This window comes from Haemorhous mexicanus, chromosome 5 (genome assembly GCF_027477595.1).
Source record: "Haemorhous mexicanus isolate bHaeMex1 chromosome 5, bHaeMex1.pri, whole genome shotgun sequence".
Classification (NCBI taxonomy): Eukaryota; Metazoa; Chordata; class Aves; order Passeriformes; family Fringillidae; genus Haemorhous; species Haemorhous mexicanus.
The window spans coordinates 26,894,051-26,921,915 of NC_082345.1; the positions used below are offsets into that span (position 1 = coordinate 26,894,051).

At 40.7% G+C, this 27,865-nt stretch overlaps 1 protein-coding gene and 1 long non-coding RNA gene across 2 annotated transcripts in view; both read right to left on the minus strand.

Annotated features, from left to right (window-relative positions):
- MRTFA (myocardin related transcription factor A) overlaps positions 1–1,079 on the minus strand; it is a 65,922-nt gene extending 64,843 nt beyond the window's left edge. The window contains exon 1 of the mRNA XM_059846497.1: positions 1,019–1,079. Coding sequence (XP_059702480.1) covers positions 1,019–1,064 — 46 coding nt within the window. The 5' untranslated portion in view covers positions 1,065–1,079. The remainder of the gene's footprint in view (positions 1–1,018) is intronic.
- Positions 1,080–9,119: 8,040 nt separating this feature from the next.
- Positions 9,120–27,314, minus strand: LOC132327359 (uncharacterized). Its single transcript, XR_009486521.1, has 3 exons — positions 27,196–27,314; positions 18,968–19,031; positions 9,120–9,259 (listed from the first exon to the last, which is right to left on the minus strand). It is a non-coding gene; the product is annotated as an uncharacterized LOC132327359 (long non-coding RNA).
- Between the last annotated feature and the right edge of the window lie 551 nt (positions 27,315–27,865).

Genomic DNA, 27,865 nt, shown 5'->3' on the forward strand with positions numbered 1-27,865 from the left:
AAAAAAAAAACTAAAAAACAAAACAAAACAAAAATACCCAAACAAAACCCAGCAATTTTGGCAGCAATTTTAGGGGAAAAAATTAAACTAAGAAATTATTGTTTTACTTGTCTTTTTCCCAGTCACTACTTAAGGAAATGAAAAAGCATTTGACTTTCAGGAACAAGTATGTCTTCACACTTTTGGCATTACCTATGTGCTGCTTTTCAGACAATGCTACCCAAGAGATTAAGAGCACACAAACCCAAACTAGGCTACTACAACCTTGTGGTCAAATTTTACCAAGGTTACAGTCTCACTTCCCATCCACAGAACAAAGGCCATTCATATCTGCATATGTATTTATTTTCATGACTACATAATGTGCTGGAGCCTCAGATAAAAACAGCCTACAGAAGTATCTCATGCTCCCATTAACAGATAATTCTCATTTGAGCATGGCTTACATGTGAGAAATGCAACCCTGTACATATCTAATGGGTGAGCATAGTATCACCAGGAGGCCACAGTACTTACAAATGAACCATGCAAACAAAATACCACTGCCATTCTCAAGGAAACAGACTTTCTAGACGTAAAAGAAATACTGGAAAGTTTCTAGTACAAGTTTTTCCCAAACTACACAATTTAAAATCTCTCCAAAGTATCAAGATTATGTTTAAATCAGAAAATATTTAACTGTAAAAACACATAAATCAGTCACAAGCTAAATGGAGGTACAAGTCCTTAGAACAAGTCTTAGCTTTGACTGAAGTTTTGTAACCTTCAAAAGCCATGTAAATTTAACACTGGAGACCAAGTAGGGAAGAAAAGAGAGATAATTTTATCTCTGATGAAGCTCTAAATTGAACAGTACTTAACATCCAAAAAGTACCCATCTGCAACCTGCACATGGAATCACCACAGTTCTCTAATTTGTCTTTATGTGAAGTCACACAGCCTCCTGGCACTTCCTATAAAGTTCAGCAACCATGATTCACTAGTAAAAATTAACCACAGGATATGTTTGGAGTGGTACCTGATTGGAGTGTTGTCATCTGCATTTCTGGTTCCAGCAGTGTCATGTTGATTCTCTTCTCAACAGTTACAAGCCCTTAAAGACCTCTCTTTATATAGACATAGATATGTTAAAGAAAAAAAATAATCCAAGAGGACCTCTCAACTTTAATCTCATTCAAAACCTGCAAGACATTTTCATCCTTCTATCAGAAAACTCTGTCTAGTGAGAAAACTCAAGTCTTTCAATATGCAGTCCTCTGCTTATGCACTACAGGCAAGCTGGAACAGCCCAAGATCAAATTACTGCTAGGAGAAAAATGAACACTCCAAGGGAGAGCAAGATGTGAAGTTTGCAGAAGGTCCGCCCCTTGATGCTCTGTAAGTGGAAGGGAGGGGGGAGGAAGGGGTCAGAGACACCAGAACTGGCAGTTTTCCCCTTTTATAAGAGGAGGATGACGTCTTGGGTAGACTTGCAATCCCCTAAGGGGCTCTGCTGATGAGGCAATTTCGTTCCAAGGACAAGGAGACCCAGTGTTAACATAAACATGCAGATATCCTCAGCTTTGAAACAACATGGCCAAAGACATATACATCCTGCTGACAGATCAGTCACTTTTCTTCAGTCTTTGCTGGTCCTTTTTCTCAATAACTAAACTACTCCCCTAATCAATTCCCCTTGATGATCACTAAACCTGAGCTACTCTAACAGATAGATGGTAGTGTCTGCTTCTTAAAAACAAAAAACCTGCCCTTTGTCATTCAGACTTTTCCTACCGTGGATCACTCCCTTCCTCTAACCAGACTAGGGTTTAAAAAAATTCAGTCTTGTTTCCCACATCCACATGATCAGTTTCAGATTATTTGGGATAGGGACAAAAATTTTACAGTCAAGTATTTATTGAGTAAAAGATAAAAATAGAATTAAGTCTTTCCTCACTGGATTATTCTAACTCCCAACAGAAAGGAAATTCAGTCTTGGTCTCTAAAGAGTCTCAAGTAATTTGCCCAACAGATAATTTAATTATCTTAACAAACTAATTCCAACACTTCTGTCCCCAGAGCATCATTCCCTTCTTTTCCATGTTTCCACAAGGCTCATCATAATTTCTCTTTAGGTCATCTAAGTAAGTAACTGCATATATTTGTACCAAGATACAGACAAACTTTTAGATTTTAAATCCCTTTTTAAGGATTTAGCAAGTCAGAATCCCTGTCCTGCCACAACAGTATGCATAAAAATTAATAGCTAGGTGTGCAAAACTGCTTAAGCCCTATTTTTTTGACCCCTCTAACATGAAATAAGTTCAGGACTTCTTTACCACTGAGATACAAGAACTCCCCAACAGCTGCTCGACTGCTGAGGGAAGAGCATGGCAGGTTTCAGCAGCATATCTTCCTTCCCACACACAAACACACCTGGAGCTTTAAAGAAGGCAGGAAAAATTAATTTAGCAGCTTTAAACAATGCAGGAAAACCCCTTAAAGTGATGATATTGTATGTATCTGGTTCTCACACTCCGTACATCAGCAGTGCGCTGTAAAAGGACAAGGATTGGCTCCTTGGGGTTTCTCTCGTACTCAAACGCCACCTTTGCACTCCCACATCTGCAGCCAGAGCAGGCAAAAATCCCAGGCCTAAAATGTTCCTTCTTGCTATGCAATCTTTATGAAAAGGAACTGCAGCAGTGCACTGTATCCTGAGCATTCAGAGACACCAGTGACAGAAATAACTCTTTACCCACCTACTCTGAACATTCATACGCATCGTAAACACAGGAAACACCCATTTTTAGCAGAAGGTACGCTTGTTTGTGTTGTGATATATGGAAATATAAAGGGAAGCAGTATGACCCAAGTGGAAGGGAAATCTTTCCTACAGTTTCCAGGAACATCACTTAACTCTCTGAAGTATGCACGTGTGCACTGTCGGTGACCATGAAGAGACAGATGGAATTTAAAGCATTAAACAGGATGTTGGTCATTTGACCAGCAAGGAAGATGAAGACTGCACTACCAGATGTATTCCAATAGATTCCTTCATTATACTTTGTGGTAATGTATTGATCATGGCAGAGTTGGGACTGCAGCTCCAGAAGTGGCTGATGCTATTCCAATAAAAATGAGTTATAGAAAGCCACACGTTACAGAAGCAGCAAAGGTCCCAAAGCTAGGATACAGCTGGCTAAGCACTAACAGCAAGTGACTATTGTGAAAGAGTGCAATCTTTCCTCCATGGAGCAGCCACTCTCTGTTTAAGTAGAACACATTGAGAATCCTGCTGAATGGCATTCTCTCTTTAAAGAGCCAGGCTTCCTTTCCCCATTACTGCCCTTAACACTCAAAACAGCAAAACCAGAAAGTGAAGTCCTCACAGACAAAACAGCTGCCCAGATCTGGGCCTGACTTGTTTAGCAAGCAGTTTAAATTCATGAAAAAGGAATGTTTTTTAAACAGCTATCAAATTGTATGTCTAACATTTATCCAGCAGCGCTGAACCTTGAAACCTCAGAGGCAAACTGAAGCAAGAGAGAAAACAGAGGAAAAACAAAAGGGAGAGTAATATTATGAGCCAGTGATTGTAAAAGGGTGTTAGTCTTGTTACCTTGATAAGGAACAAAAACTTTTTTGAGACCTTACTTGTTAAAGCTGCCTTTGGCATCATTCTTTCCAGCTCAACTATTCCCCCACCATTATTTAAAAGTTTGTTTAAAATATTTCAAGGAGATTACCCCTTCTCAGTTGTTTGGGAGCTCCCATCAGTAACAGGCCAGTCATTTCTGTCATGCTCTGGATCTCATAGCTCTATCAGAAACTTTCAGACAGCATGCTAAATTTATAGTCTCCTGGGAACACAAAGTCTTGTAACACAAATCTATCCAAGACAGACTGGTTGTTTTTGTTCTAACAACCATTCCCCTTACTCTCACACAAGAGAAAACAGCAAACCTCACTGGAATGTGTGTGAAGGACATCAGAGAAAGCTATATATTTCCTCTCTTGGTCCTTTTGCTACAACACAGACTTAATCTTCTTCACATCTAAGTTCTGGATGAGGCAGTAACCACCACTTGGTAATTAAACATAATTATGAGTCTCCAGAAGGCAGTTGTATACTAGGGAAAAAAAACCCCAACAAACCAAAAACAAGCAAAAAAACCCCACCAGGACTCAAAAACTGAGAAAATTTCAGAATATTCTCATCTCTTTAAAGCCCTCTCTTGGGAAAAAATACTATCCTTGTTTATAAGTAATCATGCCTAGCTTCTCAAATGAGTTCATGAGTCACATAATTTACTTTTTAAAATGACAGCTTATGACATGATTTTAAGAAAACATTGGTTTTGTGTTTAAAGTCAGAATAACAGGAAGACAATAATAAAATTTGTAAACCCCTTATAAAAAGTTATATTTTAAATATTTGAATCCAACTGTATTAGGTGTAATGACAATTCAAAATGGGAAAGGGATAGCAGAGGTGGGAGAGAGGAATGTATAGCCTTATAAAAGAATTATAGAAGCAAATCACCTACACAATCATTTAAAATCAAATAAAGTGCCCTAATACTCATGTATTTTAACAGTAAATGGGCATAAGAACACAGGCACTAAATTAGGTCTTTAGAACCATTTTAGACGTTCAGCTCTGCAATTTCTGAGTATAATCACCAACAGCTTACATAGCAACTATTTATCCCATGCTTTGTACAGCACTAACAGGAGTACCTTCCCATACCTAAAGCACATGCCTTTTATATGGCTTGAGTCCTACTGAAATTCCACACATTCCAACTAGAATCTCTCCCAATAACACATATGGCACTTTGTAGAAGGCAAGCATCCCAGATCAAGTAAACCCCAAACACCAGCAAGCTGGTGCAAGTTCACTCCAAACCAGTAATCATAAAATGCAACAGTTCATTGGAAAGAATGTTACCTCATCTTAAACAACCCCACAGTGAGAAGAAACCAGGAGTGTCTGAGGATTCTAACACAATGCTTTTCATAAGCCCTGCACAAAGATAACTATGAATTCTTCTGGAGAAAACAGGTCAAGAGAGAGGGTCAATAAGTTAGTGGAGCAATTATTGTCATTTCAAATGAAAGTTAAGGAGAAGAGGACTTTTTTTTTTTTTTTAGAAATGATCAAACTACCTAAGGGGTGTGTGTGTGTATGTATATATATATATATATATATATATATATATATATCACCTGGATGGGGTTTTTTTTGTTTGTTTGGGGGGTTTTTGTGGGGTTTTTTTTGTTTTTTGTTCATGCACTCATGGGGACCTGCTCTAACCCTGCCCTAAGGGCTGGGATGAGTTATCTTAGCATCTTAGTACAGGTGACTGACAAAAATCAAGATATACTGAAGAGCTTCAGATGACTCCATAATAGCCTTTTTCTGGCTTGTGTGGCAACAAATGAGTCAGTCACAGGTAATCTCTCATACTTAAAGAAAGTTGAGGTCTTGATGAACATGGGTAGAAAAGCAGAAGGAATGTAAATCTGGGGTAGAAAACTCACACTGAAGCACAAATTAAATAACTGTACCTTAAATGTCCCATTAAGCTTGATGCCTGAACAGAACATAATAATTGTGTCAAAATAGTTTACTAACACCTTACCACATAAGGTTTCCTTCCACCAAAGTGACAAAAAATTGCTTCCTAGCTATCTGTTCCAATGCTTCATACTGGAATTCTATATCCTTAATATCTTTTATTGCACTTTAATTGTGTAACTTGACAGCAGCTGTTCAGTCAAGTTATTCATGGTCTTTACACCCATGTGTCCAGGTGTACCTATCCTTCCAGGACAACGTGTAGCTGTGATAAGGAAGAATATGAAGAGAAGGCTGGATCTGAAACAAATCAAAATCAACAAGAAAACCCCCAGAAACTGCATCTGGCTGCTCTTCAGTTCAGAGAAGGGAAAAAAAAAAATTAAAAGGAATCTGCTGTCCTAGGGCATATGGCAGCATGCATATACAGGACTGCCCCTGCAGTTTTCCCATGGGATACATAATTCCATGATGCTTCACAAGCCAAAGACATTTCTATTTTAACTCAGCTAATAGTTTATGTTCCAGAACTACAGTCTGTCACAACAAACACGGTACAAACCCATGTGATATTTTTCTACAGATACCTACAGACAAGCCAAGTCTGTTTAGCAAAAGCTACAGAGTTAATCTGTTAGAAACTCTCAGCATAAGTAGTTAGTTCAGCTGTGAGTCAGCAGTGCCTGTCTAGAACTGCAAACAGGAGACCCTTTGACACAGATAGGCAGCTTCCAGCAAGTCTCCTACTTACCATCTCCTCCCCTCCCACTGCTACTCAGCTTGAATCTTCCTCATACCTTGAATTTGGCAAGTTGTCACAGAAGCAGTTTCACTGCACAAGATACCTTCTACAACCACTTTGGATTGCTCAAATGTTTAAGCAGATTGCCGTCTCAACTGGCAGATCATCTCTGAACTTTTGTAACATGTTTGAAACTGAGGACAACAACAACAAAGATACACGATATTGAAGAAAGGAGATTTAACAAGCTCAACAGCTTTCAACAGCTGTGCAACCCCAAGATAAGTGAGAAGTTCCCATTTGAAGGAAGACATTTATTAACTCAAAATGCATCAGCTAAATTCCTTAACAGCTCACTAAATTTCTTAGCAGCCCACTCAACCCAGTGTTCTTTTATGCCATAACAGTTTGCAAATAACCATATTTTTCAACAGCACTTTTCATTCCCATAATACTTTAATGAATGTACACACAAACAACACATAACAAAATATTGCAGCCTGGGACAAGAGAGCATTGTGTACCTCCTGTGTACCTCCAAAGATAAGGAATATTCAGATAATCTAGCTCAGGGACTTTGGACTTTATGCCTCGCCTGAAAAACTGCCCCTCCAGCAGTAAAATTCCCACTATTGTGCTAAGCCCTGATAAAGAATCAGCTCTGAAGAGGCCCACCTAATGAGTCATTTCCGGGAATATCCTAATTTTCTTTGGCAACAGATACGGGCAGAGGTGTTCCTTTTCAAATACCTTCAAAGTACAATTCTATTCTACCTGTTCCAGTCAAGCAGATTTGCAGCCCACAATGATACCACTTCAAAGCTGAGTCCATAAAAATAACATTACTCAGACAGAGGAAAACCATCTATTTCTGTTAAATATTTCTGAAATATCAATTTTTAATCTTATCCAAACAACTGAATCCTGTAAATTCTTTCATTCCTGTGTCAGAATATCCTTTCCTCTGACTATAACAATACCATTCAAAGTGCTGCCACAAGTTTCATTTTTCTGAAAGTTACTCTTATCTGTTCCCAGCACTAGTATCCTTTTCCCAGTGGCATCAAAAAATAAACTGCTCCTTTCCACTTCAGGATCCTAGATCATGCCTTATTGGCTAAAAAGAACCCTGTTTCCAGACAAATCACAATGTCACCTTCATGTCACCAGCTGTCAGGTGCTGGAAACAAAGGCTCATATGCTTTTCCCATGTTCCAACTCTCTATCAGTTTCACTGCTATCTCTATTAAATACCACTTGAAATCTCTCCTTGCTTTCATAACCACAAAATGCCCAAGTCTACCACTAGTTGAGATATGCTGAGATCACAGTCTACCTTGATGGCCGACATTCCAATTTTCTTCTATTTACCATCACCACATTTATCTCCACCTGTTGTATATTATCTTAGAAGACTGCAAACATTAAGGATGAAAAATTTTTTCTTCTGTTATTGTAATTTCTATCTTCTCTATTTTTTTTTGTAGATATAATTGTGATCACATAATGATGGTATAACATCATTACGTGATGGCATAACATGTATGAATGAGGAAACTCTTTTTAACCTCCTAAAAACCCAACACTTTGGGTTTAAGTTAATAAATTCTTCCAAATTGCAAAATATTGATACACCATTCAGAAAAAGGCACGGTCATTTTCTAGATAAAAAGACCCAGCCATGTTAAGTGAGATACCCCTTCAATACAAATTACTGTCCTTCAGTGCACGTATTCTAAATCATTAACCATAAGCATTATGTTTTGGCTATAAAGCCACTCTGAAGCTCCCCAGCATTTCTCATATGCTGTGTCATGCAACTCCATAAGGTCCAACACTAAGGCACACAGGACTCGACCGCCCTCAAAATCCACAGTACCCTGCAGGTGATAGCATGAATTCGGACTGCAGCAAGGCCCTCAATATTGACAAGAGTTACCAAAATATACCCCAGAAGATGAAGTGAAGGGAGATCACCAAAAGGAATTCACAAACAGAAGTCACCACTTATCAAATGGTTTCATCGCTCTCTCACAGGATGAGGCTGAACATGCGAAGGCTTTCATGGCAGTCTGGTATCCTGAGTTTCAGACACTTAACAGCCTTTCAAAGCCAAGAGTTCTGGTCACTGAGTAGCCTTGCATTTTGCCACTATATTGTAACCCACTATATAGTTGCCCATAAGACACCATCAAGTTGATAAACATGCACAGGCCATTCTCACTCTAGGATCAGAAGGCCTACTGGGACACTTCATTATTAACTCTAGGTCTTGCTTCTCCTTCCAGGAAGTCTGAAAGAAACTTTGAGACATTTGCAGTGAGAAAGTTACTCATCCTTGGCAAGTGCAGACCAACGTGACAAAGAAAAATCTACAGATGGCTACAGTCTGAAGGTGAGCTAACACTTCCTTTGACTGTCTCAGTTTTGCACAACCCAGTCACCCCAAAGCACAGGAAAGCTTTTTCTGGTATTCACCTAAAATAATAATATTAAATGCTTTATCACTTCCACAGGCACTAACATCAATCCTTCCAACAGTGTAAATACATTTTGTGAACTCTGGATCATTAGTTTTTCCTACAAAAAAACCACAGTGACAAGCAATAAAAAGCAGAGCTGTATCCAGAACATCTACCGTGACACTGCCACTTGGTGAGGACACACTACATAAGAACGCTGTACCACTTACCATTCTTCCTTTCACTGAGTGGGGGCAGGTTGGGGTTCCGGCCATGATGGAGGCTGAGGGTCAGCTCGGGCTGCAGGGAGAGCTCCTGCAGCTCATTGGCAACAGCTTCGCTCTGCGGGCTGGGGGCCGCCGAAAGGGACACCAGCACCGGCTCGTCGTCATTGTCGCCAGCCCCTCCTCCGTCCAGCCCATTCCCAGCAATGACGGAAGGGGGCAGGCACACCACCCCGGAGAAATCCACTTTGGCTTTCGTGATGGCAACCTGCAAGACAAAACAGCAAAAAATAGACCATAAACCTCACATGAGAGTCTTAGCCATATGTCCAGTTCATCATGGTGTCCTCCATGGTAGAGAGAGACAAACTGAGTTTGTGTGACCATCATCAGCTGAAATCCAATGAAACTTGCTCAACTCGGCAGTTTAAAAACTTGAAAAAACCTCCAACAGCATCACCACAGAAACCACTGATGAAACTACAGATTATTATAATTTTCTTAGAAAGGATAAGAACATTCTCAATTTTGGGTGATTTAGGAACCCAGACTGATTCACTCCAGTGAAGTCAGCCTATCTGGAACCTTGCTGAACTCTTGACTACTGTCCCTTATACCAACAATAGTGTTTTAACAACAGTCTATTTGAAATCCAGTCAGGTAAAGTAATCCTTCATAATAAACCTGGAAGGACAGCTGAGCACAACAAATGAGGATTTTCAGATAAAAATCAACTGCATGTCAAAAAATAATTCTCTTGTTCCATTCTGTCCTCCCCACTCACAATCAGTGAAAGTGAATAAAAGAAAAATATTCCACATATGCAAAAAAGCTTTTCTGTCTTAAACCTCAGCTACAGCAACCAAAATGTGCAACATATAAAGGGCTTTAATAAAATAAGTAATTTTAAAATGTTTTATTATATTTCCATAATTCTTTACATAAGTATTCAAAAGCCACTTCTATGTTCAAATTAAAATTCTTTTCTGTTCAGTAATTTAAACAGAAACAAACCAGCGGTAAGTCTCCAGTGAAATGGTTACTGTGTCAACATTTAAACAATAACGGACATTATACAAGGGCAATCATATTTGGTTTTGATTAATGAGGACGGAAATCTCCTGTTCCTTAGCATTCTGCTGTTTCAGCTCAGAAGACTCGGCTGCACTGTTGGAATTTAGCAAGTAAAAGGTACTTGCAGATGCTAACCTTCAACTTTAAAAAGATGCAGGTAAAGCAAAGTCAAAACCATCAGGATAATCCTCCAGAAACCAGCCAAAAACCATAAACTGGAAACAAGGATTTCAGCAATACAGATTTTATTAAGTATTCCCGACTTAACACTCATAATTAACCTGGATGAGTGTGACAACTTCAACACATCAATAGCTGACAAAGGAGCTCAAATAGTCACTTTCCCCACTTGCATACTTCAGTTGATAAGCACCATTTGGTCTGTAATATCCAGAACAAAGTTATAAGTGGTACAAATTCAAATATTTTTTCAGCATATATTTAAGACAACAATATAAATTCACTGGTAATGAAAACATGTTATTTCATCCATGTTGTCATACATTCATTCCCAGGACCCTATGTCATGATCTGGAGAGAAGCAAAGAAAAGAAGGGTGGAGGAAAAAAAAAAGGAAACAACAAAAACCACCAACTGAAGCTGGTGCTTGTTAAAACAAAACAAATGAGACTGAGCCAAACCTTACTGCCATACGAAGTATTTGCTTTTACTTCAGTTAACATCTGGCTAGAAAGTGCCTACTCCTTCCTTGATATTTTTCCCGTCCAAAGCAAACATGAAATCCTATCTTTTTGAAACAAAATTGTAACGGTAATCTGAAATGAGAAAAAGTTGCTATCATGCCCTTCTTTTAATAACGGATAGAGAAAACCTGAAAACAGAGACCCTTAAACCACAGACTTAAAAGAAGAGAGTTTGTACAGCACAACAACCTTTGCAAAGCCTGGAAAGAGTTAAACCCCACCAATAACAGCTGGCCTCAGGCCCTGTCCCTGTAGGATGGGAGACCTGTGGAAAGGGGCTAAACTCAGAGTAATTGCCCAGTTAGGAGGCTGGCTGGTAAGGGCTGCTGTCACCAGTCAGAGGAGCCAAAGCCAGTCTGCTTCATGGAAGGAGATGTACTGGAGACATTACACCTTGCCTGGTTCCACATGGTGGTCAGCTCATGCGGAAGCACAAGTGCAGCCAGGCCTGAAATCACAAACAGGTGACAGACATATCTAACACTCACCCCACAAAGACAGGGAACAGCAGAATTTTCAACCTTCCCTCCTCAATCTACCCTGGAAAAGAAAGATTTTCTTCCTCTTCTGAAAAGGGAAGAAAAACCCTTGACATGTCTCGAATATGCAAGATCTGCTGCAATTAGGTAAACAGCAAATGTCCCTAGGAACTTCAACATAGTGGATTTTCTTTTCAAGAGGAATTTAAAACCTGCACTATGAACTAGGAAAATGCCATGTCAAACACTTTAACAAGAGTGTTGTAAAATATAATCTGTTCCCTTAATCAGTACATTGACATTAGCCAGACTACTGAAACTGTATCATTTATGGAAAAGCAGGGTACCAAGCCACAGTAAAAGCAGTTCAGCAGAGCCAGCTACAGCACAACAAGGAGCAAGAGACCCATGCTCACACACCCTTTTGCTATGTGACCTTGAGCAACACCACACCAAAGGGTGTTAATTGGTATTGAAATTATAAACCAGAGTTTCTCCATTAAATTGTCCAATGAAACTTCATCACAGCAGCTGGACTATCTAGAATTGCACCTGGACCTGCACATTTCCTAACTCATGCAGAAAAAGACACAGATGGAAGGTATCTGAATCCTAGTTGGCATGTCAGTCGGTGTTTGTCCTACATCAAAGGAACACAGCTTAAGCAAACCTTGGCTTGACACTCATTCCTGCCCTGCCACTGTGTCCTGAATGCTGGAAGTGCTGCTTGTAGAGCCATACTGGGTGTGAACTGTATCAGAAAGCTGATTCAGCTGAAGTGGAATTTTTCATCCAGATCAATTCCTCTATACAAGGCACAGTTGAACCAGCATGGTACAGTGGAACACTACCACAAAATAAAAAAAAAATTTAAAATTTAAAAATCAACAATTTGGACAACAATTCTGTTAGCCCAAGAAGAGCTGCAGCTCAAAGGAAACAAAACTTGGATGAACCATTATGAACAATTAAAATGCATTTGGTAAGCCTGTCTTCTCCTTCCTCCACATCACCTCCCACTTCAGGCCAGCACAAGACTCTGCAATGACACACAATAAACCAGGTGTAAAAGCCAGTCTTCTGGTTCACACTCCAGCTTAGTTGGGTCCCTGGTGCAGTTCCCTGTGCAGCATCACCAGCGTTTGTGCCAGGGCTTCACAAGGACAGAACCAGCTGATACCATCAGTACATCCAAACACCCAGCCTCTTCCAAGAGAACTCTTTTTCAGATCAGAGCCAAGTTTTGGTATGGAACACATCCTCACAACTTAAAAAAGAAAAAAAGCATCCAGTCCTCAAGACTACAATAAAAGCTATACTTGGATAAGTTTGATTTAAGTTATGTTCAATTAAAAGTCTGACGAGGGCAGAGAGGGATTTGAAAGATGCTTTGAGGATTTATAAACATTCATACTACAGTATTTGGAAGTCCTGTGAAAGACATGGAATCCTTTTCTGCAAACCAACATAAGTCTGTTTCTAGACTTCCCAGACAGTTATACCACTCTATAACTGTCACCACAGAATGATCAATCAGATATTTACACACTATTGATATCTAGAACCTAATTAAAATTTTACAATGTTTGTTTTCCTGTAATTTCCAACCAGACTATAGAAACTTTCCCATAAAGAAATGTACCGTGCCATGATCTTTAAGTGAGTCATCCAGAAGCTGATGGACAGTATTAAGAGCTAGTATTTCTTATCCTCTATAAGGATTTCAGATTAAGTACCCTCAAGGATTTGTACTTGTTGCCTTACCAGGGAAAAGCTCTCTATCATGGCATTTTTCTACGTTTAGGCCAGCTGCTTCTGGGACAACAGTGGCTGTGATACCACAGATGTTCTACAGCAGCAACATCAGCTTAAGCAAGGCCCTTAAGTCCTCCAGTGTCCAGCTGCTCACTTCTGTCCCTACACTGCCCCTTCTTTGACTGAGGATTCTATTTAGCTGAAAACCAGACTTCCTGGGTATTCAATAAAATCAGTTCCCCAGTCCATTGCCAGCTACACACTTAGCTGTGCCACCATATCCATATCCAACATAAATGTTGGACAGATTAAATCATTTAATAATGCCTTAAGATGACTGCTACCAAAAGTAGCCATCCTGATTTCTTTTTTACTTCCTCGTGCCTTATTCTCCCTCAGGATAACCAAGTTTTTGTGTGGCTGGCTGGTGAGCCAGATCAGCAACAGACGCAGATTAAAATTAGTAGTGTGTGTATGACAGGTCAAATTGAACACAGATCAGTTCCTTGATCTGGTTCAGCCTGTGCTGGCTGACAGGAGGTGAGGAATGAGCAGGCTGGACTGCTCCTTTTGTTGGCAGTGCCAGTTTAGTGTCTAACCAGAGGATGTGGTTGTATGATACAGCTAAGTTGGTCAAAGCTGGCTCTTGCCAAAAGGGGAGGTCTTGGATGCATGCCTTCGTTGCTTCCCTGCGCCAACATTGGTACTTGTCTGCCCTTATGATGGGATGATTAATGGAGCTAAAATGACAGGAAAGTAATCCTAATCCCATCTCCCACTCCCAGTTTACTTTTAACTAGTTTACTGTTGGTCAGATAGGTTTCCATACTGTCTGTGTCTATTTTGTTTCCCTCTCATCTCACAGGCTTTGAGCTATCCTCCAGTGATCCTGGATGAGCAGCTTTAACAGAAATTTCTCTAAGTAATTTTGTCATATGGTAAATGTAAAGCAGAACACTGTTTTTACCAATGACTAAGCTAATCAGGTCTCCTGTGTGTTTACTGTGATATGGTGTTGCAATGGCAAGAGGATGCACTTAAACAGCTACCATGTAAAACAAGTTTCAGAGCAGTATAGTCTTTGTAGTTTGCAAGTTTGATAAAGGGAATAGTTTTCAGAAAATTCTTTATGGCTGTGGTTCTTAATCTTATACCTTGTGCATAAGGGACATGTCTTGTCTGAAATTGAAGTGTTTAAATGCCTTCAGAAGTTAGAAATGGACAAAGATTAGTTATTTACAAGCAATGTCCACTGTTTCTCTTGAGCAGATCTGTTTCCTCCCAGGTGTCATGGTTCATGCTGGTATTGTTGTGACATGGTTTGTGTTTTATAGCACCATAACTTAAAAACTCCTGGCTCCTTAGAGAATGCTATTGCCCCTGCATGATTTTGGAAATATTCACATACTCATGGTATAATTAAGATCTTGACAGTCAGTATTTAAATGAACCAAGGACTATCACCCTTCCCATACATGAAAACTCAATAACCAGAATAAAACATAGAAGAATTTTAACTTAAAATTAAAACATAAAAGAAATTTTAAAATAAGTGAGTAAAAATCAGAGAAGCACAGGGAAAAGAACACAAAACACATGCAATTCCCAAATCAAGAAAGGATACCTCTCTAAACAGCTTTCCCTTGTTTGCATTATTGGACCAAGTTGCCAGGGCAATAGCAATTTCCTACTGATTTAAGAATTGCTAAGCAACCTCCAGCACCTAACAGCAACAGCATGTGTGTGCAGCTGGGCTATTTTGAGTAGACAGGGCGTTTTTTTATTTTAAACTTATGAGCAGCCTTCTGTTAAAATATCATGCCAGCTGAGATCAGTCAGCCAAGAGGCAATCTTGGGGCAAAGTGACTTCAAGTGGACAAATCTTTGAAATGAGAGAGAAGACTGGAAGAGAATGCCATGACATGCCCAAAAGCAACTATATCCCCCAGGTCATCACAAACTAAAGGAAAAACCCAGGAGAAGTGAAGTTTACAGCAGGAGGAAGCAGAGGCATTACATTAGCTTGAAAAGTTATAACAATCAGAACAAGAGATACCTTTAGATATCAAAGTCACCAACAGGAAGACCTACAAAGGTGTATTAAAAAATTATTTCATTTCCTGTCAGTCAGCTTAACTTAGGCACACAACTGTTGGCAGAATTATTTCTCCAGTTAATTGAGAGCCAGCATGATGACACCGTCCATAAAGAATATAAAACAGAGTCAGCAGTGAGGCAAACATGACAAGGACTATAACTTGGAAGAGGTACAGTCTTGAGGACTTCTTCAGGAACCACCTTAAATTAAGAACCAAACTACGCAGACCACTAAAAAGAGGCCACCTTAGATTATGAAGTTTTATTTTAACACATAAATTCCACAAGCATTTGACTTCTGCAAAATGAATCTGTCATCAGCTTCCTTCACTTGCACAGTAATTGGGAGCAGGAATGGGCAGAGGGGCAGAAGCAGCCAAAAAGTAGCCAAATTCATTCTGGATTAGAAGCAGTGATTTGGAGGTGTAAATTGTCCGTTTAGCCACGATCACAAGCCACTGCACTGCAAAGCCTGTATTATAAAGGCAAAGACTGCAACACATGGGAATGAAGACACTGGTAAAACAGAGATGAGTACAACTTGATCTGAGCTAAAGGACCCGAATCCATATGTGTGCTGTGCCGCTAGCACTGCAGTAACAGAGGATATCTTTGAATCTTCACCCTCTCTGCTACCACCTCCAGCAAATCCAGCAGCACAAGAGTCAAAATATGCTTGGGCCAGCAAGAAATGTTATCAGACAAAAGGCATGAACAGCTGTATAGAGATGTGAGGACTTGAGGGAGAAAAGATGCATATCTTGTGCAAAGCAATCAACTGTATCATTTGTGCTGTAGACAAACACAGCCTTGCACATGATTTTAACAACCACTCATCAATTATGGTATTTCTCAAGCCCTAAATATTTCCTTCATAAAATATTAACATTTGCTTCACTCCATCCAGCAGCGATAGAAAGTTTTCAAGAGGTCTTGGAAAATCATCAATAAACATTAATTTCTCAAAGCCACAAATAGCAAGCTAAGAAATGCAATTCAACATTCCAGCTATTTTTTAAGAAATATTTTTCATTCTTCAATATGTATTTGGAGGAACTTTGTGGCTTTCAAGACCATGGAACTTTGGGTACACAGAGAACTGATAATACCAAAGCTAGTTTTGAGATTAGCAATTATATTTAGAACAAACAATCCTTGCTGGAAAAAAAATGAACTCTCCACCAAGTTCTGGAGTTCTTACTTTAGTTCAAAGCATGAATGAGGACAACATCCTTCAAATTTCAGAGGATGTTAAGCCTTAAACTGGTGAAGTTCTTTACAGACACCTAATTCTCTCAAACCTCTTCAGAGTGTTGAATGATTGATCTAGCTTGTGAGACTGAAGATGATAGCTACAGCAAAAACTGTTATTTCTTCAGAAGTCCAAAGAACAAAAGAGCAAAAAAAAGTCATGTTCAGGTGTCATGTGTCAGCGGGTACACTAATGTATTTTAGGCCTTGGTCACGATAGAGTTCAACATCATAATTGAAAGAAGAATTCAGCCTACTGCTATCAAGCTGTTGGTTCCTGCTGCTTTCCTTTTGTCTGATCTAATGACTGTGCCCCCACGGGGTGACTCAGGTCAGCCGAAGCAGCAGACGATTCACTCAGTGAAACATCAGAAGCCATTTTTTCCCGGATCAGTCGGCTGGCTGGCCGTGCCCTGTGGCTGCACAATCACCAGCTCTGATGCAAAGGAAGAAGCAGGAGTGCAAGGCTGTGCAGAGGTTTGGCCTGCCTTTGCAAGAGCAGCACTTAACTGTAATGTCAAGGAGCACACTGAAATATCTAGCAGCGGTGCCAACTTAGGCAGCCTGCTGCACATTCCCTCTCATACCTTCCTCATTGTGAGACCAGCATAAATCTTTACAGAGACAACATGTACTGGACCAGATGAAAAATAATCTAGAGAAAAACACTTCTTTCCAGGAGGATGTGTTCCCCAGAGTGGCTCACCATGGCCACAAAAACAGCTATGCCAGCAAAACAGAGGGAGCTGAGAAAGGCAGCAAGCTGTTTGAGCCTGCACTGCTGCCAAAGAAATGCAGGATGAACTGCAGTGTGTTTAGAACAGGACTGCCTGCTTTCCACCACCCTCTGACTGGCTGGCCTCCTTGCAATCACTGTCTGATGCATCTTTTAAAATTTCCTTCATGTTAAAGGCAAGGCATTCCTCCGCACCCCATAGGAGCAAGTAGTGGAAGCAATGGAATCAAAGCAAAGGCATGTGGCAGTGGATGCCAACAACCAATGGAAGCAGGGAGGCTACAGCAAACTAGAAAAGGGAGTGCTGATGATCTGCAGCCAGATGTGAGCTTTGACTTGGAAATTCACAGCTGAAAAAGTATGAAGGCACTCTTGCTGAATATGGATTTAGAGCAGACTGGGATGAGAAAGTCATTGGACAAGGAAAGCACAGGAAGTAAGGCCTCAGAAGAAAAAATACACTTTCAGACAGAAGAATTGAAATTTGTTTCTGGAACTGAATGACACAGGGCATAATAAAGTGGTGACTTAGGCATGGCAGGAAAGACAGCTCAGGGAACAAATCTAGACTAAAATAAAAGAAAATAATTTTTTAAATGTATAGATTTTTAACAGAAAAGGAAGAATTAAAACAAAGATAAAGTAGTTAAATTTCAGTCCATTCAGTTCCTGGCACAAGCACTCATTGCAGCACAAAGCAGCAGGCAAAACTGAAAACTTTGGAATCTTAAGGATTTTTTGGCAAGGTTTTTTGGCAACTTACTTTCGTGTGTCTGAGGAAGTAGTTTTACAATTTATCGAACTCAGTCTGATCACAGGCTGTGACTGAGATTGGATGCCCATATTGTATCACCACACCACGATTTGAAATTCTCACCTTCTCTCCTCCAAGCAGTGACTCTGCAGCCGTAGAGCAAGTCAATTCAGCCTGCTGTTCTGATGGAAAACTACACCTTGAAACATGCTTGTTTTCCCATTGTGATAGCAATCTGAATTCTGCAACCATAGATTACTCAGATCTCATTAAACAAACAAAAAACCCTAAACCAACAAACAAAGAAAAAAGAAACAGGGAGCAAGACCCACTGGAAAATGACAGCTTTCAGTTACCTCGTGTGAAGTACAGTGTGAAACCAAAGCCTGAAACAGTCTACAAGAAGTTTCCTGACTCCAGTGACATTCTTTAGTCATGACAGTATGAAACTGTCTATAAAAATTAAACAAATCTGAATTGATTTTTTCTCTCCTCCCCATCCATGGCCACTGGGTGTGGAATTCAAACTTCTTTGCATTTATTGGCATCTTCTAATGCAGCTACCCAGCATGACATTCATTAAGTGGAAGGCCCAGCAAGTGATTTACTAGATATTCTGTTCCCTTTTCCCCTTACAACAGCTGACTCTCCACCCTTGGAGTTCCCCACTACTGAAAATAGGTAAGAATTTTCTTCAGTGATTCATAGAGAAGCTAAGACCCATATTACTGCCTTGTTTAAGCTAACCAGTTTATTGAAAAGAAGTAGCAAGTACTCCATAACATGGAAATCTAAACAATGTGAGTAAAGAACACAGTGTAGGAATGGGGGAAATCAGAATTGCTGCTGTTCTTTGCCAATTCAAAGGATACCAAATTCAACTGCTTCTTTCTTTGAAAGTAGTCTTACTAATTGCTCAGCAGCATAGAAAAGTGCACATGTGTGCGGTTGATACTCTTGACACTATAAAGTCCTTGATGCACAGCTGTTACACTAACACAAATTTAAAATATTTTATCTCTAAACAATACTATCCCTCACTTTTAGTGACTACAAGCAATTTTCATGTCAAAACCTAAGAACAAAAGGTGCAGACTAAAGCCAGGAAAAAGAACACAACACATACCTTACTCACAGTTCCCACGGACAAACCCAGCTCACTTCCATGCCAGCAGCTCTCTCCTCAGTCACTGAAAGAGAAAACAGGACACAAATATTCAGAGATTTCAAAACAAACAACCAAACAAAACCAAACACAGCCCATTTTCTCCTTTAAAAGTGAGGTGCAAAGTCCTTTATCCGGGATTTTTTTTAAATAGAATCTTTAATTCATTTGGTACACACTAGAGAAGCTGAATTGAAATACCGTCAAGACTGCCATGCTGGTATACACACACCATGCTACTTGCAGAGCAGAACTTTTATTTTAGGACTGCTGCTTTGTCAGTTCTGAAGAATGCATTGTTTGAGATCTACTAAGGCAGAATATGCACCAAATCATATACTCAGTTCTCTAGTCCCTCTACTGAAATCATTCTTAAACATTGGATAGTAGAACTTGGAGGCTTTTACAACTAGTTTATGACACCAGATTATCCACTCACACAAAAACAGGGAAAAGATGAAAGTACCTTACAGAGATCTGTCAAGACAGCAACAGGGATCCCATTTTGGAAGAGGGGTAAAAGAATCATCCCATGCACCTTAAAAACTCATAAATGTACTGAAGTAACACTCCATTGTCTTTGGCAATACAGTTCTAAAAGGCATACACAGTTCTAAAGGGCATACACAGCAGCACCTAACTAGAAAATAATTACTTTGGAGGCTGTGGAAGACTGTTGTTTCAAATGGCAATAAAAAGAGTCAGAAGTTGCCATATGTTCACTCCTACTTCCTTAACTATCTTAAAAAAAAAAAAAAAAAAAAAAAGTCAAAAAAGTTTCAATTCCATTTCCTCCTCCGAGTTTTTCAGACTTTAGGGCTTCCTAAACCTCAGAAGCACAGAACTGCAGTCAGGATGCCAAGATATTTTGTCAAGAAGATAAAATAAAAAAGAAACAGGCACCTCCCTAAATACGAACTTCAGACCAGATGGACTTTGGACATGAGTATTACCATAGCTCCACTGAAAAGGAAAAAAAATTGTTAAAAAAATAGTATAAGCTATCTACTACTTCAACATCAGAAGGAGTAAGATCAGTTAGACTGATTAGTCTTGATGCTTGAATAATAAGCACAACACAAAATGTGAGTTTTCTGATCCCCACAAACAAAAGAATTTTATTCTGTTTACACTGTTTAGAAGGACATAAAAGTAATGAATAGCACATCTGCTTGGTCCACTCTCCTCCACTTAACTCCACTAATTTGAAGGAGAAGGGATTTATAATACTGGTACCAAAGGAAAAAAAAAATACAACAAGTAAGCACACCACTACTTCAGAAAATTCCCTCACAGGGAATGTTCCTATTTTTCTCTCAATAAAGTGTGCCAGCACACATTAATCATGGCTCTATCACAGAATCAAGGAGTCATTCTGCCACCTCTCACAGTATTTGTCATCAAGTCAATATTTAAAATTACTTACAACTACTTAATTAATTTTATGTGAGAACCCATAATAAGTAATTATTTTTCTTTAATAAAGCAGTCAAACTCATACAACTGTAATTATAACATAATAATGATGCAAGACTACACAATGAAGGATATACTTTTTACAGAATTGCAGATCCTAGATTTCCTAACAGGCAAGGCAAAAAGGCCTCAAGAAGTCAAGGAAAGTCTCCACAAAGATAGCAAACAATTAACCACTGTTAAGAGTTTGCTATTCCAACATGATGAACAAGGGACCTGAGAATTTAACAAAACAATTTTGCTGGAACCTTCTTGACAGCATTAAGCAAATAACATCACAATTTAGTTGTGATGATGTTGGTTCTTTAAATCATAAATTATAAGTGAGTGAAATTTATCATATACTAAATCTTGACTTCAGTGCAAGTTTTTGGCAGTTTGGTTTTGAGTGGGATTTTTATTTTTTAGTTTGCTGTTGTTTTGGGATTCTTTTTTTTTTTTTTTTTTTAAGACTTAGGTATCCCTGAAACCACTTTTCACAACAGGGAAGTATGGAAAAGTTAGAAATGCATTTCATTTGAAGATTTCTGCTGGCCAAACACTAATTTCCAGTAATCTTGGTTCACTGAATATTATCTTCCAATTTAGGATTGCAACAGCACTTATAAAGCTCAACTATCACCATGCTGCTCCATTTAGTTTCCAGCACTTCCACCTCAAATCCATGTTCTCCAGAGTCTCAGTTGAATCAAGACAGGTCCAACAGAGAGGGTTTTTTTGATCTGCCTGTCCTGGAACAGGGAATCTGCTAATTTTCTACAGAAGTGAAACCAATAACCAGTCAAAATAATCTCTGTATTTTCTCCAGTGCATTTTTTTCATTGCCTTAGCTTATCTACCTTTTCTGACTTTCCAACACTTCCATTAGCCTTCTGAGGAGCTTAGACATCCTTGTTCTCCCACTCAAAACTCATCCTCCCAGACATCAGACATTTTTCTTACTTTCTCTACTAAAAACTAAAGTTTTATTCCAGATACTCTGGCCAATAAAAGGTCAACTTTAAAATTTTTGGTCCCATTTGCCAACAAAGTTCCTGCTCAGCCTGAGAAAGTTAAAGTATTGCATCCTGCAATTTACTGCTTGGTCATATGAACCCCAAATAGGAGCTAACTGGCTTGCAATATGCATGAACAGTCATCTTTTTTTTTTTTTTTTTTTCCTAATATGTGTGTGCTATTAAGGTAAGAGATGCTGCAGGTATAACATATTCCTGTCGTTATTCCTATTCACTCACTTCATGGAATTTCAACCCAGCTTCAAGATGAAAAAACAGAAAACTCAGATACACCCTGCCTTCAAAATTAACAAGCCAAACTTCACAAATATTTAGCAGAACAGCCTTACAACTGTAATGAAAGACAAGCTCTTTACTGTTCCTTCTACGCTGCAGTGAGCGAGCAAAGATTAATCTGATAACTGAAACATTTTCTGGCAAAATTCCACAGTTAAACTGCTTTTGCTATTCTTTGCCCACTGCATAATCAAAACATTCCTCCAACACTCCTTTTTCCTCTCACGACAGTCAATGCAGGCAGAACTCTACTGTCCTAGATTTTCTGAAGAAAAAATAGTGTCATCTCTAAGAAATGCAGAAGTCCCATCTTGCTGATAAACTTCTCCATCCAATGGAAAAGTTTGTATGTCAGTGTTTACATGTTCAAGCCAAATGGCTGCTATTCCAGTGATTACAATGGCTTATTGCCCTCACTGGTGACCTGGAGTTTCAGCATGCCTGAACAACACAGAAACTCGCTGACATGACTCGTAACTCTGATCAGAACACAGCAATGCAGAATTCATATCCCACCCTTCCAACACCCAGACTGTCTCTCAGATGGAGGCTTTAAAAAAATTCAGAATCAAGTGATCTGCTCCTGTAAATCATATCCAACAGGACCCATGAGAGCGAATTTAGGGACAGTTACGTTAGGCCGAACATTAACATCGCCCTACCAGTCACTCAGAGAAAGCTCTCATCTGGATGCAGGTCCATCTTACACACTGGAATAGAAATTAAGTTACAGTGTGGGCTGGAATCACATAATTCTGCTGGGAAACTTCTTATCTTGCTATAAAAATCACAAGGGAGGGCAAAAATGTTGTGGGTTTTTTTTTTTTTAATCACTCAAGTAGAGACTTTCAATGTTTTTTTCCAAAAGTGTCTGCCTGAAGGAGGAAAAGCTTCCCTGTAATTGACAGAAAGTGAATCCTGTCTCATCTTTGCTCAGAGCTGTACCATCACACATATAAACAATTGCAGAGCAAACGAGTTCATCATAACATGGCTATGGTTCTGTGTAAAGGATGATCTCATCTGAGTAAGCCTAAAGAGGGTGTCAACCATATGGATCAGTTGTGCAATGAAGATATATCCTCAGCGCTCCACTAAACCACGGGAAGGGAAGGACTCAAGGAACCACACATCCCCTCCCTGGTGTGTCTATAACCAGTTGCAATTGCCATAGATTACAGGAAACATTAATTTGAGGTTGAAACAATCTGTGATGTAGACTGTCCCAGACCAAAATTAATTTCACAGAACTAGACATAACATTTCAGTCTCCTGTTCCCCTAACATGAAGATACTCTGAAGATGATGTGTAGTCAGTACATTGATTTGCCTCACCAGGAGATGGCAAAACAGGGAATTTTCTGCACTGCTTTAGGCCAGGGCCCCCTGCACTGAGGTACATACACATTTCAATATGCACCCATGGCAAGCACAGACAACAGCAGCAGCAACTCCTGACCCTGTCCAGGAGAAAGTTTTTCTTTCAGTGCCAAAAAGGCAGCCCCCAGTGATAAGCTGTTAACAAATAACATGCTGGCACACGCAGCAGCTACCATGCTTTCTCTGCTGCAGGTCCACAAAAATTCTGCTTTTCTGGATCAGCAGGGCCCAAACAAGCTGAAAAAGCGAGACCAGCTAATTAAGAAGAATAAGCAGAAGTAGTCGACACCCTAGTTTGCAGTAGGAAGCAAGAGCAGATGGATGGCATGAGGTTAAGGTACAGAAATCTCCAATTAAAAGCTCAGCCTTTAGTTTTCAAGATTTAAAAAGACTTCTGACTTCATGTTAAATCTCACCTTCTTGAAGAGATGTTATCAATATGGCTGTGTGCCTAAATCCAAAATATTTCTTCACACAAGAATAATGATGCTGCACACACACACACAAGAAAATGGGGGAGGGAAATGGAAAGGAATGCTGCACAAACTAAATTCATTACAACAATTTCTGAAATATAAACCAAACTAATTCAAACAATCACACTACCTCACTCAGTGACAAATTCTAAGATTTATCTGTGTGGAAAATAAGTGTCTTGAATAAGAAATAGGAAAGGATCAAAGGAAGTGAAATACTGTTAGCAGCTTTGTTTCTTCACATCTGAAAACAGGGTATTGGACTGAGGGCAGATACCTGTTCAAGGTGCATGCACTGCTCTGCCTCCACAAGGACAACACACATTTAGCTATCTGAAGGCTCTGACTGACCAGTGGGGCACATCTGAGGCTGGTCTTGAAAACTGTCCTCAGCCCAATGCCATTCGTTTCCCCTGAAGAAGCCATTTAACAGTGTTTGCACCCCAGAAAGCATTCAGAGGTTGGGAGGTAAAACATACATATTAACCACACACACAGCAACCCTGAAAAAGTGCACAGAGTATTTGACAAAGAAATTAGTTTCTGAATTCACACAAACTCATCCATTTCATCTAACACCCACACATAAAAGAATAATCGTAGGAACAACTTTAGACTATAGCTCCTTTTAGCTGTAGCTCTTACTAATGCACTCCTCCACTCCAGCTATGCATTCCTGCAGCTCTCCCCCATTTTTTATTGGGGGGTCTGAGGGGGAGAGGGATAGAACATGCCGAGATTAAAAATCAGGTCTCTAAGCTAGCCTAGCATGCAGCCTCACAAACTCCACATCACTACTGAGGTGACAGCACATGGTGGGGAGTGGGAAAAAAGGCAAATGGGAATATGAGCTGTTGAAGACAGCCCCACCACTAAAGAAATGTCTGTGTAACCACATCCTCTGTTTGCAGTCTCAGTTCAGTTCAGCAAATATGTCCAACAGGAAATAATTAAATTTGGCTTTCCCAGAGTAGGTGTCTGACAGTTTGAGACTGCTGAACAATTGCTTTTTCTGCTTCCTCTCCAACAGTTTCTCAGGAAAAGACATTGCCCCTCAGGACACAACTGATCCAAAAAAAAAAAAAAAAACAAAAAAATAACCAACTTTTAAGGAAGAGCTTTGTGTAACTGTAATATGATTTGTTAATTATTACCACTTTTTACATGGAGGAAGTCAGCTGTACTCCTCAAAAGGAATCTTGATCAAATGCTGAGTTATCAGTAAATAAATACACATTGAGATAGTCCAATTGTATTATCTACAACACAGGAAGGACAGCTGAGTACGGAGAGGAAAGGCAGAGTGCAGGAGTTGCTATAAATTGAGTTTTTGAGGTAAAAAGCATATAAGGAGACACTCTGCACATTCCAAATGAGTGCAACAATTAATCTTCTGATAATGTTTTGACACATCATAAGAATTCATCTGCTTTCTGCTCCAACATCCAAACCTTTTTTGTTCTGATATTTCTCTCTCTAGTCCAGCTGCTGTTTTCACCACCAAATACCATACAGGAATTTAATCATGGCTCAATAGTGAAGGAAATCCAGTAGGGATTGGTATTATTATTATTATTATTAATATTATTATCATCATCATCATATTAAATTAAAGGGTACCTTTATTGCCTGAATGTACATTTCACCTGGAGGTTCAAGGATGAAAGTCTTTGAAAAATGCTGCTTTTTTGCCATGCCAGTAGAAGTCAGCATTAAAAAAAAAACACAAGCAAGCAAGCACTCCTCCTCAAAACTAAGAGTTTCCCATTATTTCATATTCAAGAGGAGGAAAAATTAAAGACTGCTTTTGGAAATATGCCACATTCTCTTAGTTCTACGTCAAAATGTCTTCTGTACTCCCTTCCTTTGCATTTCATTTCATGATCTGCTTGTTGCCTGAAGATTTGGAAGCCTTCTCCCACAGGATGATAGGAGTGGATGGCCTCAATTAAAGAGAAATTAAAGCTGTTTCCACAACTGTGGGAACCAGCAAACACAGCACTGCTCACATTTTGTACAGAACAGTGTGATGCTCAAGAAGCTGTAACTGGCAATATTTCACTCTTTTCCAGAAATCACATTTGGTTTCTAAATTATAAGTGAGGAAGGAAAGGAGAGGGCTCAGTAAGCCAATATCTGGTAATTAAGAAGGGCAGATCTGCCTACTTGGGGAAAGCTTAAGGCATTTGCTTTTAGCCCCAAGTCTTTTTCTCCTTTCAGCAAAAAGCACGAATCTGAAGAACAGAAAAGGAGTTCACAGTCAGCTTCAGATCATACACTTATTTTAAATTCTATTATTAGATCCTATTTAATCACAATTATTAGATCACTCATTAAATCACTGCAGCAAATGGGAACAAACTGGTGTCCCTGTCATTTCATATTCAGTAATGACTGAAATATTTTTGGAAATACTTATGAAGATCTAAAGGCATTACACTTCTACCAGTTCAACAGTACGGATTTTACAGAAACCTAGTGAGGAGCTCTGTGCAAATAGCAGATGTATTTTAAAATCAGTGGTGGAAATTCATTTGTATTTTTATCTGAAAACGAACACACCAGTAAAAAACACTCTTCCAGTAAGTCAGCTATGCCACAACTAGCCCTGATGTCAAATACAAATTTAAAATAAAGACAGAATGTTGGGATATACACATCCAGCCCAGAAGAGCTACATTTTATATTTTCCAAATATTCAGAGCTGTGTCTTCAGATCCACCAAGAAACAAAAAGCACATTTTGGGTTCCGAGACACAAAAAAGAAGGTACAGACTTAAACAGAAAGATTTTTAATGTCTTCAGAATGTATTTTCTGTAGTTGGTAGATTAAACTGCACTTTCACAGCACAGGCCCTGATGCTGTCTGGACAAAAGATACCAGAAGGGGACTGCTATAAGCAGCAGCAAACCTGCACCCCTTTATTCAGCTCACTCAAGGCTCCTTTTGTAAAACAGAGCTGCACAGAACCGTATGAGCACAAAGTTTGCATGGCGCAGCGTAAGGCTACACAGATCCAGACCATAAAGGTCTCAGGAGGATTATATCCATTAACACACACACAGAACTGTCAGTTTTCAGCCGTGATCAGGGGAGACGTGAAATTACAGTCCAAGACTTCACAGTCACAGAGAGGAAGACAAACGCCTGGGACAAGCAGATGTTACCACAAACAAGCACGCAGCCACAGCACGGACAAGCATCTTCCCCGCGGGGAAATCGCCCCGCTCAAGGGAGCCCGGTGGGGGTGGCAGGACACGGCGGTGGCTGCCGCCCAAACCCCTACGAGCCCCTGGCAGCACTGCCCGGCCTCGACCGCCGGAAAGAGCCCCCAGACCCACCCCCACCGACCCGCTGAACGCCCGGGACCCTTCTCGGCGGGGAGGGGCGCAGAGCGCTCCGGGGCAGCGGGGACGCAGCGCGGGGGCTCCGGTGGGGGCGCAGCCGTGCCCCGGGGCGGGGAGGCCCCTCGGGGCGGGCCCGCGCCCACCCTCCCTCTGTCTGCCGCTGGCGCTCCCCGAGGCCGCCTCGCAGGTCCCGGCCGAGCCGGAGCTCCGCGCTCACCTGGTCACGGCTCCATCCCGCTCGCACCCGCCCGTGCCCGTCCCCGGCGGAGAAGGCGCCGCCCCCGCTCCCGCAGCCCGGCCGCGCCACCGCCGGCCGGCGCCTCGCAACCGCGGAAGCGCCCGCCCCCCGCCAGCCCCGCCAATCAGAGGGCAGAGGCGCCGGTGAGGGGCACGAGAAGCCACCAATGGATAGCGAGGACCTGGGGAAGCTAACGGGAGAGCGGGGCGTGCGCCGCCTGACTGACGGGAGGTGCAGCCAATGGAAAGGCAGAGATGAGGTCATCGCGGGCGGGGTGGAGGGGGTGGGAGCCTGCCGGGCGGGGAGGGGCGGGGCCTCGCCCTTAAAGGCGCAGCGCCGCCCTTGCGGCCCGTGTGGTGTGGGGGTGAGTCAGTGACGGAGGGGAGGGTCAGCGCCGTGGATCAGCCCGGGCGTGCTGGCGCTTCTGGGAGCTTCGGGTTCCGTGAGGAGTCAGGAATATTTTCCTTCCTTTCTCCCATGTTTTCGCCCAGCACCGCCCTCCCCTGATCCTCGGGATGGGAGTGGGGGGTTCCCGGCAGAGGCTGGATCTTAAGGGCTGCAAACTAAATGCAGCGGCGTGGTGATGGTTCAGCTTTATCGCCGGCCTGTCGCAGTCTTAAATCACGAGATAATGTTCAGCGAAGCAAGT